The sequence below is a fragment of the Bos javanicus genome, chromosome 9 (assembly GCF_032452875.1).
Source record: "Bos javanicus breed banteng chromosome 9, ARS-OSU_banteng_1.0, whole genome shotgun sequence".
NCBI classification, from domain to species: Eukaryota; Metazoa; Chordata; class Mammalia; order Artiodactyla; family Bovidae; genus Bos; species Bos javanicus.
In genome coordinates, this window is record NC_083876.1 from 39,897,884 (window position 1) to 39,915,721 (window position 17,838).

The 17,838-nt window shown below is 41.8% G+C and overlaps 1 protein-coding gene across 4 annotated transcripts in view; it reads left to right on the forward strand.

Annotated features, from left to right (window-relative positions):
• The first annotated feature begins 341 nt into the window (after positions 1 to 341).
• METTL24 (methyltransferase like 24) overlaps positions 342 to 17,838 on the forward strand; it is a 153,753-nt gene continuing 136,256 nt past the window's right edge. For all 4 annotated transcript variants that reach the window (XM_061427608.1, XM_061427606.1, XM_061427605.1 and 1 more), the window contains exon 1: positions 342 to 741. In XM_061427608.1, the coding sequence (XP_061283592.1) occupies positions 424 to 741 (318 nt within the window). In that variant the 5' untranslated portion in view covers positions 342 to 423. The remainder of the gene's footprint in view (positions 742 to 17,838) is intronic.

The following is a 17,838-nucleotide window of genomic DNA, read 5'->3' on the forward strand; positions in this document are numbered from 1 at the left end:
CTATCCTCCTCCTGTGTTTCTTCAACAACACTAGTACTAGAAAATGAAGTTATGGCCCAGGATCCCGTTAGGACTGTGCTTTTTCTGGCCATGTAGTTTTCAGGCTCCGGAGCCTGGGCTGGAGGGCGCCTCCTCGGGGACCCTCGAGGTGGGGCTGGGCCCGGAGTCTGGCTCGGCTGAGCCGCCTGCGTCCCTGGGACCCCGCCTGGCCCGCCGTTCCGCGCGCCCTTGCCAGCCGGGCTGGATAAGGTTACGCCGAGGCTTCCTTGAACAGAGGAAGAGAGGCGGGTCAGAGCCCGCGCCCCGGCCCGCGGGGGAGTTTCCACAGTTTGCAGCTCGGGCCCGCGGGGCCACATCCCTGCTGCGGGTGGGCGCGTGCGGGCGGCGGAGCGGAGCCCCGGGCCGGGCCGGGCCCAGCCCTCCATGGCGCGGGAGAGGCTGCCCGGGAGGGGCTGCTGTGCCCTGCGCCGCTGTCTGCTCGCCGCCGCTCTGCTGCTTGGCCTGCGGCTCTGCGCGGAGCTGCAGCGCGCCGGGCCCCAGCCCCCAGCCCTCAGCCCCCAGCCAGGCCAGGCCCCCCGACCGCCCGGGTCGCACCTGCAGCCCGCGCCCGGCCAGCTGCGCGGCGCCAGCCGGAGGCAGGTGACCTACGTGCGCAGCGGGCGGCGAGCGCCGGCGGGGGGCAGCAGGAGTGGGACGCCGGAGCCTGGCTGCTGCGCCCTGCGCGGGCGTCCCCGCCTGAAGGTCAGTTGCAAAAGATGCAATCTTGGTCTTTAGACCGGGACCCCCCTCCCGGACTCGCTCCAGAGCCCTCAACTCCAGGCCTCCGCGGACTGCCCAAACTGCGACCTTCAAAAAAAAAAAAATCTTCTGCTTCCTCTCTCACCTCTGTGCTGTCTTAAGCAGCACCACTGGTGGCATCCTTTAATGCCCAGATACGATGAAGTGGGAGCTGGGTTCATTCAATAATCAACCAGTATTTGCTGAGCGTTCACTGTGTGCCAGGCCCGCTGTTAGGCGGGCATCCAGCAGCGACGCGCCAAGCCCTGCTCTCCAGGAGCCTACTTTTTGGGGGGAGGAGGGGAAAGGGCGTGAGCAGTGGACAAGGCAAGGGAAAGAAAGGAGTTCTGGTTTTGTTTGTATTTTCTGCTCTCCCGGTTTTCTCCGTGAGGCCTGCACAAAGCTGAGTAGGTAGCCACTGTGAATTGCTTTTCCACTCTACCTTCATGGCAGTGATGAAGATCCACTCGGTCGAATTTTCCTTGAATTCCACCGCAGACGTCGTCGGCAGGGTGGTGAGCGGAGGGTGAGAAGTCCAGCCCCCAGCACCACTTAATGGAAAATTAATTGGACCTGGAGGACTGAAGTAATAACTCGGATTTGTCTTAGAACACAAACAGTGTTGGTCTCCCTACCTCATTAACTTCTTGGCTCAGGCATTGAGTAGTTATTTTATTCAGTTTTGACCTCTTGAGTTTTAAGCCTCTGGCCTCCTATCCACCTCTTGGAGCTCAGTAATTTGCTTGGTACTTGGGAATGAAAAGATGAAGAACTGAAGGTCTGAGCTTGCCTGGTCTTTATGCATCAACCCTAACCACATCCTTTGGGGCAACTTCTTTTGCCTTGCTTTTCTTCTTTTCTTTTAAACATCCCCCTATTGGGGAGAGAGAAAAACTCTTCCTTGGACGCTGCTGCTTTCTTTAACTTCTAACCTACTTTTCAATGGCACGTCTGCCAATTTCTTCTACTGTTTTCCTTTCTCTCACTTCCTCTTCAAGCCTTGACCTCTGTCTTTCCACACCGCTGCTGTCCCTGTCTAATCCATCAGTGTTATCTTCCTGGATTAATTCAGACATCTATATCTGAAACCTCATTTCCTATATTAAGTCTTAATTTGCTCTTCCAGAACGATGTAGTCACTTCCTGCATTCTTCTAATGCACTACCACGTTTTGCCAAAGGCTTTTAAACACCCTTTTGCCAAGGGCTTACCAGAACAATCCTGATGACCATGCTGCACCAGGGCCTGGGGGCACAACATGAGCTCAGGGTCTAGTGGGGAGGCCCAGAGCACAGACATCCAATAATGTGACAAACGCTGTAATTAAGATCTGAACTCTGCTTGAGGAGTCAAGAAAGGCTAACCTGGAGGGGACATTTGACTCAGGACTTGATATTGCTTAGGAGTTCAGGTTCTTTTGTCCCTCTGGATGTTCTCAAATGTTCCATCCTGGGCACCCCTAACGCAACCTTGCACTTGCCATTTCACATCTGCTCTCAGCCTCCATTGCTTCTCTTTTACCTGTTGAAGAATCTTTCTTAAATCTTAGCTTCCACTTCAGACAATAGAATCGATAACTGGAGCCTCAAATGGAAAGGTTTGGAATGCATAGACTCAAAGGGCCTCTGGAGGGCAAGTTCACATCTGCTTCCTTTAGGAGGCTGCTGTAGTGATTCCTGCTGGAGACAGTGGTGACTTAGAGTGGTTTAAGTGGAGGTGTGGGAAGTGGTCCAACATTGGATATATTTTGCAGGAAGATGAGAAAGGAGTAGTTTCTGTTGTTTTGTGTTTTCGGGGGAGTAGATGGAAATCAGGAGTTTTGTTTTAAACATCTTGAGTTTGAGTTATCCTTTGGATATCCATATGGAAATGTCACATAGGCAGTTGGACATAGGAGTCTGAAACTGGAGGAAATGTCCAGGCTGAAAATAAAGATGTGGGAATCCTCCGTGTACAAGTGGCTCTTTCAAAGCTGTGAGACTACAGGAGATCATCTGGGCAGTGAGGGTTGCTCACAAAGACAGAGATGCAAGTCTGAGCCCTGGGACTCAGTTTTAAAAGTAAATTTTAAAGTAATTTAAATTAAATTTAGTAAATTAAATTTAATTTAAGTTTTAATTAAATTAAGTTTTAAAAGTAATTTAAAAGTAAATTAAAAGAAAAAAATAAAAGTACATTAAAAAAAAGGAAATATTTGCATAGAACCTTACATGTTGTAAGCATTCAATAGTGGTCGCTTTAATTTTCACTAATCTGTCCCAAGTCTTTAGCCTCAGCCGTTCCCTAAATATCATTTGTTATAACTTCTTTCCACTCCTTTGGTTTATGCTGATTCTTTTACCCCCATCCTATGATTCATGCCCTTTCCATCACTGAACATTCAGGTCAAGGACGGTGGCCCAGAAACCTTTTTTCATCATTCCTACTTCCTTGCTAATCTTTGACCAGTTTGGGAGACAACATAAATGCGTTCTGATTTGCGAGTTGCTTTGTATGTGTTGTGACCTAATAATCTATTTTAGATTGAATGTTTTGTCTGTGCAGTTGTTCATGATGGAAAGGATCACATTTCCTAGTGACCCTTAGTAAATGTTTATTCCCAAGACATCAATAAGTAAAAAATAAGAATCTTATTATTTCAACCTATTATGTGTAATTGTAAATGTCTTTGGTTAAAAATATATAAGAAATAATTGAGTGAACATAGAAATTAAAATAACTATTTTTTAAGTATTGTTTTAGGTTTTATTTAGCCTCTTAAAGAAAAAAATTTCCCTGGATTTTCTTCCCCCTAGCTAGTTAGTTATTTTCATATTTTCAGGGTATACAGTATTACTTTCCCAAATTCCTAGATAGTGGGAATCTTGAATTTGTTTAATTTTTCCATTATTTCACAGTCAAATTAAAATGTTCCTTCAAAGTGGAAAGAGCAGCTATCTAGTCTGTTCTCCCAGTTTAGGGAACAGAGTGGAATGTCCCCTATCTCTCCAGGGATAAGTCTTGTTCCTTTTTAGCCTCGCATTGAGATAAGGTGAAATATAAACTGAATGCACAGTTAATTAATATAATAAATTTAGAAGTAATGTGTTAAATTCCTTGAATCCTATTTTATTTAAATTTTGTTTGTTGGGGATAATGATAAACAATATTATTTAGGTTCTTGGATACTTTGCCGTAGGCATCTACCAGATTGGTGAAGGAGAAAAAGTTCCATTCTATTTTGAGGATGGCTTTCTGGGTGAATGAAAACCTGTATGAAATAATTGGGTTGCCAAGTGTTTCTTGTCAATGTGCTTCCTTTGCAGGTGTTAGAGGCACAAAAATTCAGCAATTATATTGCCACTTTAATCATAGCTTATGCTTCTCTTAAAGCAAATAATCTGTTATAAAAAAGAGAAATGTGTAGTCCCCATGTAATTCTTTTCCTCTTTTCTTATCCTCTTCTTTCACCAAGGTATACAAGAAATAGTTCTAAATATTAAACCCTCTTTCACATCAGAGGTTCCAATCTTACAGCATTATGAAATGAGGGCAGATGATACATGGTGGATAAACACTGCCCTGTGGGATTAGGACTCCCCTAGAATCCATACATTTTCTATATTACAGAAACTTTAAGCATACAAATATCACTATGATTCTTTTTTATTCTTTTACCTTCTCTCTGTTTTCTGTGTTTCTTTCTGGTTTCTCTTTCTTAGATATTTACTATGATTACATGGCTAAAGTTCTTCTGGAGGACATAAATAGAGGACTAATGATGGTCTCTTTGATTATACTTTTTTCTACAATCTTGGGTAGATGTTTCTTTTACAAGTAGGGAATCTACCTGAAAGCAGCAAAATATATGGCTCATATGCCCAGGAGAAGTACTGTTGACAAAAAAATTAATCAGTAGTCAATCTGAGAAAGAAATGGAAAATTTTACTTGAACCAAACTGAGTATTATAACTCAGGAGACAATCTCTCAGAGACCTTTGAGAACTGCTCCAAAGAGGTAAAGGGGGAGGCCAGTATAAGCGATTCTCTAGAAAGGGTAGTGCAGTCAAGCACACAGCTTGATGGAGAGTTACTATGATTCATAAGTAACAGATATCTTTAAAGGTTTTAGCGCTTTTCTAAGTATGGGTTCATGAATTTTCTCCTGAAAATATCTATCTGAAGGCCTATCTTTTCTTAGAGCACAAAATGCCTTATCCTGATTTTGTCCTGAGTTCCAGGGTATTGTAGGTCAGTGAATGTAGTGGCTAATGACTTGATTCTTATAGAACTGGATAGTAGACAACAGTCTCTGTTTTACAGTCCCCTCCCTTTTGGTCTTAATTTTGACCAAGGTTTGAGAGGCATTTCACGACCAACTTGTCCCAAGGCGCTAGGAATGCTCATTCCTAGGTCAATCAGGGATTTCATTGATAGGCTGCTCAGTGCCCTGTTACTGCACTTGGCCCTGTTAACAATAGTCAAAAGCCTCTGGACCATCTGTTTTACTAGTCAGTTATGGTCTAGGATGTCTCTTGTTGCGTCTTCTTATATCTAAAGTTACACTGTTATAATCTTTGATCTTATAGGACAATATATTTGGTCAATTGTTTAAGCTTGCCTAATCATCATTAATTTTATTGGAGGCTCCATCACACATTTGGTAGTATAAGAAATAATAATCTTGTGAAATAGGTAGAATACAAATAATATAGCTAGTAACATTAATAAAGTCCTAAGTGAGTATTTAAGGTAAGAATTTCCATTAAGGGAGGCCCAGTTCTCTCCAGGTCACCTGACCCAGTCTGTTCTGTAGCAGTTGCTCTCCTTTCAGTTCAGTTTAGTTTAGTTGCTCAGTCGTGTACAACTCTCTGTGACCCCATGAACCACAGCATGCCAGGCCTCCCTGTCCATCACCAACTCCTGGAGTTCACCCAAACTCGTGTCCATTGAGTCGGTGATGCCATCCAACCATCTCATCCTCTGTCGGCCCTTCTCCTCCTGCCCACAATCCCTCCCAGCATCAGGGTCTTTTCAAGTGAGTAAGCTCTTCGCATGAGGTGGCCAAAGTATTGGAGTTTCAGCTTCAGCATCAGTCCTTCCAAAGAACACCCAGGACTGATCTCCTTTAGGATGGACTGGTTTGATCTCCTTGCAGTCCAAGGGACTCTCAAGAGTCTTATCCAACACTACAGTTCAAAAGCATCAATTCTTCGGCACTCAGCTTTCTTTATAGTCCAACTCTCACATCCATACATGACTACTGGAAAAACCATAGCCTTGACTAAACGGACCTTTGTGGATAAAGTAATGTCTCTGCTTTTTAATATGCTGTCTAGGTTGATCATAACTTTCCTACCAAGGAGTAAGCGTCTTTTAATTTCATGGCTGCAGTCACCATCTGCAGTGACTTTGGAGCCCCCAAAAATAAAGTCAGCCACTGTTTCCCCATCTATTTGCCATGAAGTGATGGGACCGGCTGCCATGATCTTAGTTTTCTGAATGTTGAGCTTTAAGCCAACTTTGGGGAAGTACTAAATTGGCATTGTACATAAAGTTACCAAAAAGTCTGTGTGTATAAGCTGAGTGGTGGGTCATCATGGCATTTTACAGGATTGAGAAAGGAAGGTTGCCTTCTAAGAAATTACGTGGCTAGCTCCAGAAGAAAAAAAAATAAGCTTTCTGGTTAAGCTGATATTTCTGCCATTGGGGTGGTCTGGTTAATGCATAATGCAGGTGCACAGTGCACACTAGAAGGGAGGGAGGAGGTCCAGACAGGCAGAGAAAAAAGTTTATTTAAATTTTTCTTGTCTTGCCTTAAAATATAAATTTTGTTTCATCAGAACTCATACAGGAGCAAAGCTTCCTGAAGAAATTTCTTCTCTCTTATCGGAGATATTTTGCTTGACATTTAATATGTTGGATAGAAAAGTGACTTCTGAGTCACAGAGCTACAGAACCCAGCAAAGTGCTGGCTTGGTTTGTTAGTTACAGATCCTTTGGAACAGTGTGTCAGGGGGGAAAATGCTGTTTCCTCTTCTCCTGAAAAACCATATGGCAAGATTCTGTCTTGTCTTCATCACTTCTTGTCATCCTCTTAATTTTCTCATTCCATGATTGTCTTCAAGAAGAATGAGGAAAAATGGCATAGTAGGCCCTTGATATATCCAACTGCCTTAAACATCATTATTCTTTACAAAATACTTGAAGGTAGGTTTGAATTGCTTGTAAAATAAGGCCCAGCAGTAGTTTCCAGCTTCTTTAGGCTTCTGCTATTTCCCTACACGTCTGTCCTTCAGGAGCAACATTCATTAATCCTCTTACATTGTCCTCAGGAGGCACAGCATTTTCATTTTAAACAGTCGTTGAGGGTAATTGAATGGATTCCAGCAATATGTGGGTGTGAAATAACACTTGCTTAGTTTCGCCAAAAAAAAAAAGCAGGTTCTGATGAAAACTTTGATGGAGAGTAGGCTTCTGCACTCCTTCCAAACCTCACAGCTCCTCTGAGAGCATTCTGTGGGCAAAAGAACTGCTAATGGAGGCCCCACTGTTTTTCAACAATTGGTGGTGGAGATTTTAGGTTTTCTGTGTGCAATTTGTCCAGTTCATTTTCTCCAAGAAACAAGAAGCCTTATCAGTTTTCTCGAATTGGATTTCATTTTTGGTCTGTAAAGAGAATCAGAGCTGTGTAGTTCAACTGGAGACTGGTAGACATTTGATTTTTTTCCATCTGTGTTATGACACTTTCGGAGTCCTTGTGCTTAGAAGTAATTTGGCTCTTTATTCTGTGATTCGTAGGAAGTAACAGGTACCTGCTTCATTACCATGAGACTCACATTAAGGCATATTATCTACCAGCGTTGATAAGCTTCTCTTAAAAGCAGCCATTGAGTTCTTTTAGATACCTCACATCAATCGTATTAATGACCTGTAGAATTTTCTACTAAAACAAGGAGGGAAAATTTGCTGTCCAAGAAGCACTTTTATCCTACTCAAATGATTGAAACAAAATTGACTTTTATGAGCTTTCTAGTCTATGACCATATGTAATTTAAACTAAAAGCAAAGTGGCCTGTTAGTTTACGACTCAAGGAGGTAAATTGGGCCTGTGAAGAATTTTGTTTGGGCCACACAGTGTTTCAAGTAACTAAACATAAACATCTTCAGATGCAGCATATAGTGTCCAGTGGAGTCCAGTTCGGCACTGTCTGCCTTCATATTATCTGTCTGATCTGTAAAGGCATTTGAAGTTTCAACCCCTGAGCCAGGTGTCAAAATTTTCAACTACTTTTCCTAAAAAGTGACAAACAGGTTAATGCTGCTAAGCTCAGTGGCAGCTTGGTACATAAATACTGAATACACAGAAGCTAAGGATCCTTTTATGTCATTCCTAGTCAAGAGAGTTCAGTAACCTAAGGCTGGAATTGGCTACTGGGGAGAGTAAGGTTTAGGGGAGTATACTTAGTTGATACAACATTCTTTTGGTTATTAAAAAAAATACTGGGACCTAGCTTAAGCAGAAAAAAAAAAAAGAATTTATTGAGAAAATTTCGGAATTTATCACTGAATTGTAGGAAGAGGTAAATGATCATGATGTTGAGGAGAGAAGGAATAAGGTTACTCTGGAAATCTCAGCTTTCCTTGGCCTTCTCCCCACCGTGCCACCATAGTGAGACTCACCTCCCTTGACTCCTGGGCTGGGTCCATTAGATACTCACGCTGGGTCAGCCAGTACTAGCCACAGGCCACAAACCTAGCCCGGTATCCAAACTGCACCTCCCCTTCCCCGTCCAGGGAGCCATTCTTAGAGAAAAGAAATTTTCTGAGTGCCATAGGTCTTTTTTTATACATAATAATCTCAGAGCTTAGCCTCTGTGCCTTTCCATTTGTGTATTTCTTTATTGGTTAACAGTTTCTCTATTTAGAACTGTTAGAGATAAACTCGGAGAAGGCAATGGCACCCCACTCCAGTACTCTTGCCTGGAAAATCCCATGGATGGAGGAGCCTGGTAGGCTGCAGTCCATGGGGTCGCTGAGGGTTGGACATGACTGAGCGACTTCACTTTCACTTTTCACTTTCATGCATTGGAGAAGGAAATGGCAGCCCACTCCAGTGTTCTTGCCTGGAGAATCCCAGGGACGGGGGAGCCTGGTGGGCTGCCGTTTATGGGGTCGCACAGAGTTGGCCACGACTGAAGCGACTTAGCAGCAGCAGCAGAGATAAACTTATTTCCAAGTAGCACTCATCAATAAGTTGGTAACTTGTGCATACTTCTGATTTTTTATTCAGTTTGGCATATATACACAAGATATATAACTATGCAATGTTTTTCTTTTCTTTTTAAGTAAGACATTATTTGTGAGGACTTTTGTGGAGAAGATGAATATCATCAGTATTCAGCTCATGATCCCCACTAGGGTTCTCAAACCAAAGTTAGGGTTTTATGTTCTTTGTTTGATTCTTTTGTCTGTCAGTTCAGAGAGTTATTTTGTAAAAAAAAGATCTGAAAAATTCTTCAGAGCATCTGAATATTTACAGTCCTCTTTGCAATTAGTCTGGGATTCTTCAACATATGATTACTTCTGTATCAAGGCTGTAATACAGATCGCAAATGACAGCACCCAACTGAAGCTAGTGAAAGCAGGGATTCACTGGAAGGTCACTTGGGTAGAATTGAAGGAAGACCCGCAGAAACCAGAACAGCTCTCAGAACTTGATTATGGACTAAAATGAGTATTGAGGACATTGGTTATCCATGTTACCCATTTGTGGTGGTGATTTAGTTGCTAAGTCTTGTCTGACTCTTGTGGCCTCATGAACTGTAGCCCACCAGGGTCCTCTGTACATGGAATTCCCTAGGCAAGACTACTGGAGTGGGTTGCCATTCTCTTCTCCTCTCCAGAATTACCTATTATCAAATATATAATGGGTATTTGAGCTTTCCTCATAGCTCATTTGGTAAAGAATCTGCCTGCAATGCGGGAGACCTGGGTTTGATTCCTGGGTTGTGAAGATTCCCTGGAGAAGGAAATGGCAACCTACCCCAGTATTCTTGCCTAGAGAATCCCAGGGATTCTGTCAGACTACAGTCCATGGGGTTGCAAGAGTCGGACATGACTTAGCGACTAAACCACCACAACCAGTGGGTATTTATCATTCTTCTAGGCCATACCTTTGAATTCCCTTCCTGTGTTTGAGGAATTCTCCACCTTTCTAAGAAAAAAGGTAAAGAATAAATTTCTTTGGCTCTAAGGAGCATTCTTGTGACCTAGGCGTCACCATTCACATACACCTTCATGAGAGTTTGGATTGGACTTTAGAGACTTGAAGAAGCAAGTTTCAGCACAAGGACCACAGAGCCTCTGGTTCTAGTGGAGGCATCCAGTGCCAAGGGTGGTGGAATGAACAGTGGTGTCTGTGCCCAGTGGTGGGGCAGTGCAGGCTACACTGGTGCCCTTGCTGGTATTCCTCCTGCCCTTGAGATTCTGTAAGCTAATAAATCTTTAGTCAATTCCCTTTCTACTTAACTAGCCAGAGTGGTTTCTATTGTTTACAACCAAGAACCCTGGCAGATCAATAAATTAGAGTTGGCAGTTTGGAAGGTTACAACTGTAGCTTTCCCTCTTCAATTTTGCTTGCTCTATTTAATTCAGGTTTTGGAACATGATGATTGGGGTCTGAGTAACTATGGGCTAATGGACCTTTCCCTGACAAGATAATAACATTTAGTGCTAGATACTAAATCATACAAATCTGCTAACTTATCACTAGAGACCCCAAGTTCTTTTTCATGGCGTTCTTTTGGGTATCTGGCAGCAGAGGCCAGTTTATGCTGTGATCACAAACAACCCTCGAATCTCAGGGCTCTTACTGACAAAGGTTTGTTTCTTGCTTATGCTGCGTATCTGTTGCGGGTTGGCAGGGGTGGGGCGCTGCTCTGTGCTGTCTTCATCCTCTCTCTAGACCCCAGACTGGAACATTGCCTGTCACCTCGGCAGAGGGATAACTGCTTTGGAGGCTCTTGTGTGGCATTTTTAACTGTCCTGGCCAGAAGCCAGACTTAGCACTTTGCTCACATTCCAATGACTAGAGCTGGTTGCTGGGCCCTACCCATGCAGGGGGCCTGAGATCTGTCATGTGCTCAGAAGTCAGAGAGCAGGAACTGTTCGGTGAGTAGCACTTATGGCCACCACACTATGGTAACCCTTCAATCATCTGTATCTAAATGGACATCATCTAGGTCATGTCTCATGCTCCCTGTTTCCAGTGCCTCGCTTTATCTGCACATTTGGCAGTATTGAATAAAGCATGGGAGGCTCTTTTCAGGGGGCATAGATCTAAAATGAAGCAGACGCCTGAATTTAGCAGAACAGTGAAATAAAACAAGATGCGATTTACATCTTATAAACAGTGCTGTAGCATGTCCTGGAGTTTGTTAAGTACAGTGATTCTCGTTGACATTGTTTATTCTTTGTGTAGAGCAGTGATGGGGTGATGATCTGTAGGTCTTTTTTTCTGGGGGAAAAAAGGCAAGTTATTTGAATAAATAAAACCATAAGTGTAAATGAAACAAAGGCCTCTAGTGAGGTGAACCAAGCATTTCGTGTTTAAAATGCATCTTCATGGCAATCACTTACTTATTTTTGGTTAGAGCAAGCTGAAAGGCTTCCAAGCATGTTTTCAGAATCTGGTCACAAATCAGAGACAGTATTCATGTTGTGTAGTGTTTGTTATTGCACACAATAAGACAACAAGTATTTTTAGTTTATTGTTCATATACTTTGAGTTGTTGTTATTGCTGTTCAGTCACTAAGTCATGTCTGACTATTTGACCCCATGGACTGTAGCATGCCAGGCTCCCCTGTCCTTCACTATCTCCTGGAGTTTGCTCAAATTCTTGTCCATTGTCTGTTGACCCCTCTCCTTTTTGCTTCAGTCTTTCCCAGCATCAGGGTCTTTTCCAATGAGTTGGCTCTTCGCATCAAATGCCCAAACTATTGGAGGTTCAGCTTCAGCAACAGTCCTTCCAATGAATATTCAGAGTTGATTTCCTTTAGGATTGACTGGTTTGATCTCCTTGCTGTCCAAGGGACTCTCAAGAGTCTTCTACAGCACCACAGTAGAGCATAACAAATCAATTAAAAATCCTAATTAGCAAAAACACATACCCGTTGAGTGCAGAATGATTTGGTTACGTATGAAAGGAGGCCTCTTCATTCAGCAATTTTAGGGGTAGAATATGGAGAAGCCAAGTAACACCTGAGGTCCTAGGGGACTTATTTACATGGATTTGCAAATGTCATGAAAACTTTTTATTATCATGCATCCTCACCTATAAGAGGGGCTCATAATTTTACACTTGATGTCAGAAGTTTAAATTCTGCTCCCCTTACTTATTGAATGTGGACAAGTGACATACCCTGTCTGAACTTTAGTTTCTTCCTCTGTAAAAAGTTAGTACTTAACTCATGAAGACTAAAGGAGAGTGTGTAGGTGAAAATGCCTGGCCTGTGAAAATAGTTCTGTAAATTAAGTTGTCTCTGTTCAACCTTGTATTGCTGTGATGCTGGCTCCTGAACAGCAAACACATGTAGGCCCATGTAACTGGGTAGTATGAAGCACAATATTCATTGAAATTTTTAATATTCCTTTTATTATTCTTGAAATTTATAGCATATATAATATGCTTTGCTGTCAATATTTCCAATGCTGAAAAAAATCTTAAGTAAAAGCTGGAAATAAGCATTAACTTTTTGTTAGCATTTTAATTATAAACTTATTCCTCATGTAAGTCATTTATTATAAAATTGCTAGGGCTTACCTGTTCCTATCAGTTTGTGATTTTTTTTCCCTCAAAACCAATTATAAATATCATTTAAAATATTTCCGTTAAATAATTTTGGCCTGTGTTAGGGTTGACAGTATGAAATGTGTTTCCAAGCTTTTGGAATACAATTTTCACTTAAAAGGATGCTTACAACTCGCCTATTTAATACTGCCACTTACTATAACTCTGCTACTTCTTTACTTTAGGGGAGTCCACTGGAGTAATTGTGGGTTAAGGAGCTAATAATTTCTCTGTTTTTCCGGTTCCATCTTCCACATTTTAGTCTAATAATAAAGTGCATATTATTATACTTGGCACTTTATATTCATTTAAAAGACAAACTCAACCAACATGATATACTAAATCTAAGTACAGACCCTGCATATCATATTTTGCATACTATAAGGACTTCAAAATACTTACAATTAAAGTGAGGTGTTAGGGGGCCACTATGCTAGTATCCTTCCATTTAATTTTCACAAAAAATCTGTGAGGTAGGAATTGTCCTCATTTTTCAGATGAGGAAGCTGAGGCTCAGAGACATTAATAAATGTGGGTAAGACATAGCCAACGATGAGATGAAGGTGTAAACTCAATATCCATGACTCTCAATTTGCCCACTGAAAAGGGCAACGGACAACCAAATCTCATGTAAGGTAGATCATTTACTACCTGAAAATTAAAATCTTCTTTTAAACAAAAGACACAAAGTTAAAAGGCAAATCATAGGCTGGGAGAGAGTATTTGCAATGCATATCATGAATAATGGCTTCCCCAATGGCTTAGTGGATAAAGAATCTGCCTGCAATGCGGGAGACACAGGAGATGCAGGGGGTTTGATTCCTGGGTTGGGAAAAATCCCCTGGAGATGGGCATGGCAACCCACTCCAGTATTCTTGCCTGGAGAATCCCATGGACAAAGAAGCCTGGTGGGCTATAGTCCAAAGGGTTGCAAAGTGTCAGATATGACTGAGTGACTGCACACATACATCACCACAAATAAGGGGTTAATACCCTAAAGTTTTTTAAAAAACAATAAGAAAAAAAAGATAAACAACTCAACAGAAAAACAAACAGTCTTAACCAGGAATTAACAGAAGAGGAAATCTGAAAGACTAATATATAAATATATATATTATGTAGATTATACATATAGCATATATAATTACTGGATAATATATTATAATACAGTTATAATATGGAAAGAGAGAGGTGAGTACAGAGAGATGATAAATCCTACCAATAAACAGAGGAAGCAAATCAAAGCACAATAGGATTATATTTTACTCTCCCCCAAGTCACATTGGAAAGAGTATACAATGTCTGATAAAATGAAGAATGAAGAATATTGAGGAAAAGGAACTCCTTACTAAACTACTTTATCCAAAGTAGCTCCCTATCCTGGTTGCTCTCCTGATACCTCCTCTTATATTCTCTGTGGCATCCCCACTCTCTGACATTTTTTCTTTCTCTAATTCTTGTTTACAGTTGCATCCCCTATAAAGGTGAGGGGGGGGCTCATGTGTCCTGGTCACTAATCTATCCCCAGAGACTATGATAGAACCAGCATAAAGCAGGTGCTTAGTAAATAAGGCTAAAAAATGGTTATTTCAATCACTGGGGTAATAGACCAGTGTGTTTGAGGAACATTTGGATCTTTCAAGAGCTATTCCAAGACCCCCTCCAGATCTCTAATTTCTGGATCAGGATTTTACACCCAGACTCTTGGAAGAGAGCTCCCAGCATTGACTTTGCTTCAGACTATGGTACTGCAGAGATTTGGAGCCATATCCAGCCTGTACCCGTTTTGTAATGGCCCATGAGTGAAGAATGGTTTTTATAGATGAATATTTGCAATTGATATGATGTTAGGAAACACTAACTTTGAACCCCAATGAAGCAAAATGCTATCTAAAAATAGTATACTATATTACCAAAAATGTTGTACAGTTTTTATTATATTTTGAATTTCATCAATAAAAATGTAGAAATTTGTCTTCTCATTATGTAAGAATCTATTTAATATCCTTGATTTTGCCTCTTGGCTCACAAAGTCTAAAATATTTACTATTGGACTCTTTACAGAAGACATTTGCCAACTCCTGCTCTGGGAGTAGCCTCAGGCCCACCTAACTAGACTAAGATTGTGGGGGAGACCACTGACCTACCGTGGCCCCAATCTAGTCCTCAAGACCCTTGTGCTAGAGTTTTGCAATCTGCAGCATGAGAAGAATGGGCCGAGGCTTTCCGCAGGGATACTGAAGACATGCTTTAGTCCTCTCTAATCACTCATGGGAATGTCATCATAAAGTCACCCAAGGTCTTTGTTTTGAGGCCATTTCCAGGCAGTGAGTGTTAAAATAATTTAAACCCTGGTGTTTTCCTGTTGCCCACACATATATAATTGTTCAGATTTTATTATGACAGTCAGATGAACCCTTTTTTTCCAGCTCTGAGTTCACTCTTCGTTTAATACTTAAAATGGTTTGAACTGTGTGCTGTGAGAGATCCAGTATTTTCTAGTAATATCTAGCATTTAAATTTTCTGATCACTCGCCTAGTTAAATATTTCACCTCTGGCCACTGCCATCTCCTCGGTGTTTTGCACTGCCCACTTCTTTTATCCCCTAGAATGATCTAGGCATTACTGATAGTCTCAGGGTAAGAGAGGGAGATGTCAATGAAGTTCAAAACAAAAATCAACATAAAACTGATTCAGGATTTCTTGCCCATTGTGAATTTCTTACGCTGTCTTTTCTTCTTAGGCTCCTATACTATTGATCTTGCCTTCTCTTATTTACACATCAGTCCCTTTCTTCCATTTTTCAAGCCTTCAAAGCATCACTCCCCATCCAATGCTCTTGAGCTTACAGCAAACAAATCCTAAATGTATGTCATTTTCTTACTTAGGCAATTTAGTTTTCTCCTCTGCATCCAGGCCCAGCATCGGGATGAATTAAGCCACTCTGGCAGGAAGGCAGAATTGGTTGCAATCAGTGTTGATTTTCAAAAATCAGGTTTCCTACATGCTCTGTATGATTAGACAAGCCATATAATGTGCTCAGCATAGTGCCTTGGATGTACATGGTTAGCACTCATTACGTGTTGACTGTGCCCACTTAGGTCCAGTGTTGTTCCCCTCATCCTGGCTATGGCTACTGCTGTTTTGTGATGTAGGGGAAATATATTACTAGTGACGTTTTGGGAACAGTAGTATATTGCTTCATGCATATCTTCTTTTTCCCTTCTTATGCATCTTCATTACTTCCTTTGGCTTTTGGGAACCCTGGTGAACTGTATTTCCTTCTGTCTGCTGTGGAAGGTAGTTTACACAGAGTGCTAACATGAACTTTAGGGTTCAAGAGCGCCTAGAAATTACCCATCTAGGTATATACCCAAGAGAATTGAAAACATGTTTGTACAAAACTTGTACATGTCCTGATCCATGCTACAGTGTGGATGAACCTTGAAAATACTGTGATAAGTAAGAGAAAAGAGCCCCAGAAGGCCACACATTGCATCACTCCATTTTAATGAAATAACCAGAATATGCAAGTCTATAGAGGCAGGGAATGGATTAGTGGTTGCTAGGGGCTGGAGAGTGGAGAAGGCAATGGCACCCCACTCCAGTACTCTTGCCTGGAAAATCCCATGGACGGAGGAGCCTGGTAGGCTGCAGTCCATGGGGTCGCGAAAAGTCGGACACAACTGATCGACTTCATTTTCACTTTCATGCATTGGAGAAGGAAATGGCAACCCACTCTAGTATTCTTGCCTGAAGAATCCCAGGGACAAGGGAGCCTGGTGGGCCGCTGTCTATGGGGTCGCACAGAGTCGGACACGACTGAAGCAATGCATCAGCAGCAGCAGCAGCAGGGGCTGGAGAGAGGGGAGGGAAAGTGGTGAATGGGGAATGGCTGCTACTGGAAATGTTTTTTTTTTTTTTCAAGGTGATGAAAATATTCTGGACTTAGTGGTGATGGTTGCCTAATCTGTGTATACATCAAGTGCCACTTAATAGTTCACTCTAAAAATGGTAAATTTTATGGTGTGTTAATTATATCTGTTTAAAAATATTCTCAGAAACCCATGGAATGAATGGCAGGTGTGAAACCACATGTTTTGCTCTGTCCAGATAAAGATAAACTAACTGTGCAATAGCCCTGGAACCCAGTCTGATGGTGCTCACTACTGGGCATGGGCACACTCAGTAGAAAGGTGGAGCCCACATGCTTGCTTTCCTAGGAAGCACCTGGTTTGGTGTCTCAGTGTGGTTACCTGACTACTGGTGAACTGGCTGGTGCTCACTCTCTCATCAGTGCCCCAAGCCTGGAACATGCATTGTAGTATCAGGCACATACAGCCCTACGTTAGGAATGCAGGAGCTGGCTGTTTGCCAGATAAAGGGGATGCCCCAGCTGCCATTACTGTGAGCTCGCTGGGCTCTTAGTGCATCAGTTTTTTGCATAGAGTCAGAGTACCAAGTGTTTGTCAAAAGAAATGGTCAGTCACTGGTCGGCCCACTGCCCCTCTCCTATGAGTGAGTGCTTCTGCTTAAGGACTTCAGCTCCTTTGGCTCTTTCTTTTTCTTGCCTTCGTTTTCACCCAAAGGACACTTGTCACCTCATTCATGATGACTTGTGTGCAGGACACATCCTATACGTTTTGGAGGGCATTTGTGTTAAAGAGAACAGCAGTTATGCTAATATCTTACTTGTATCACTCTCCCCAGCTTCCACAGGCTTGCTCTGATGTTATTCTACTGGTTCTCATAGTATCTTAATGAGTGAGGTTCTGTTACTTCCATTCCATCAAGAAGAAATCTGCTTAAATAATTGGTTTCAGGAAAATAGAATTATACCCCAGGTTGACTGAGGTCATATTTAGTATAGTGTTTACTATGTGCTGTGACTACCTCCATGCTGAAATCTGTATCTCAGCAAAATCTGTTGACAACTGTAGATGTGAAGTTTGATACAAAGTCTTCTTAGATATTTCCCAAGTCAAATAATGTATTTTAAAGCTTACTTTTAGCCATTTTGTCAGGTTGGGATTTCAAGCATGCCTTGCATTGCTTAAGAACAAATTTGAACTGATTATATAATTATGATAGGGAATGTTCTTTTGAATAGTGAATATTCATTTTGCACAGAAATAGTAAAAAATGGCTTATTTAACTAATGTGCACTTAGAGGACATAACCTCAATCAGGAGCAGACAGCTACATCAGTTTTGATACTGAAGTGCTTGA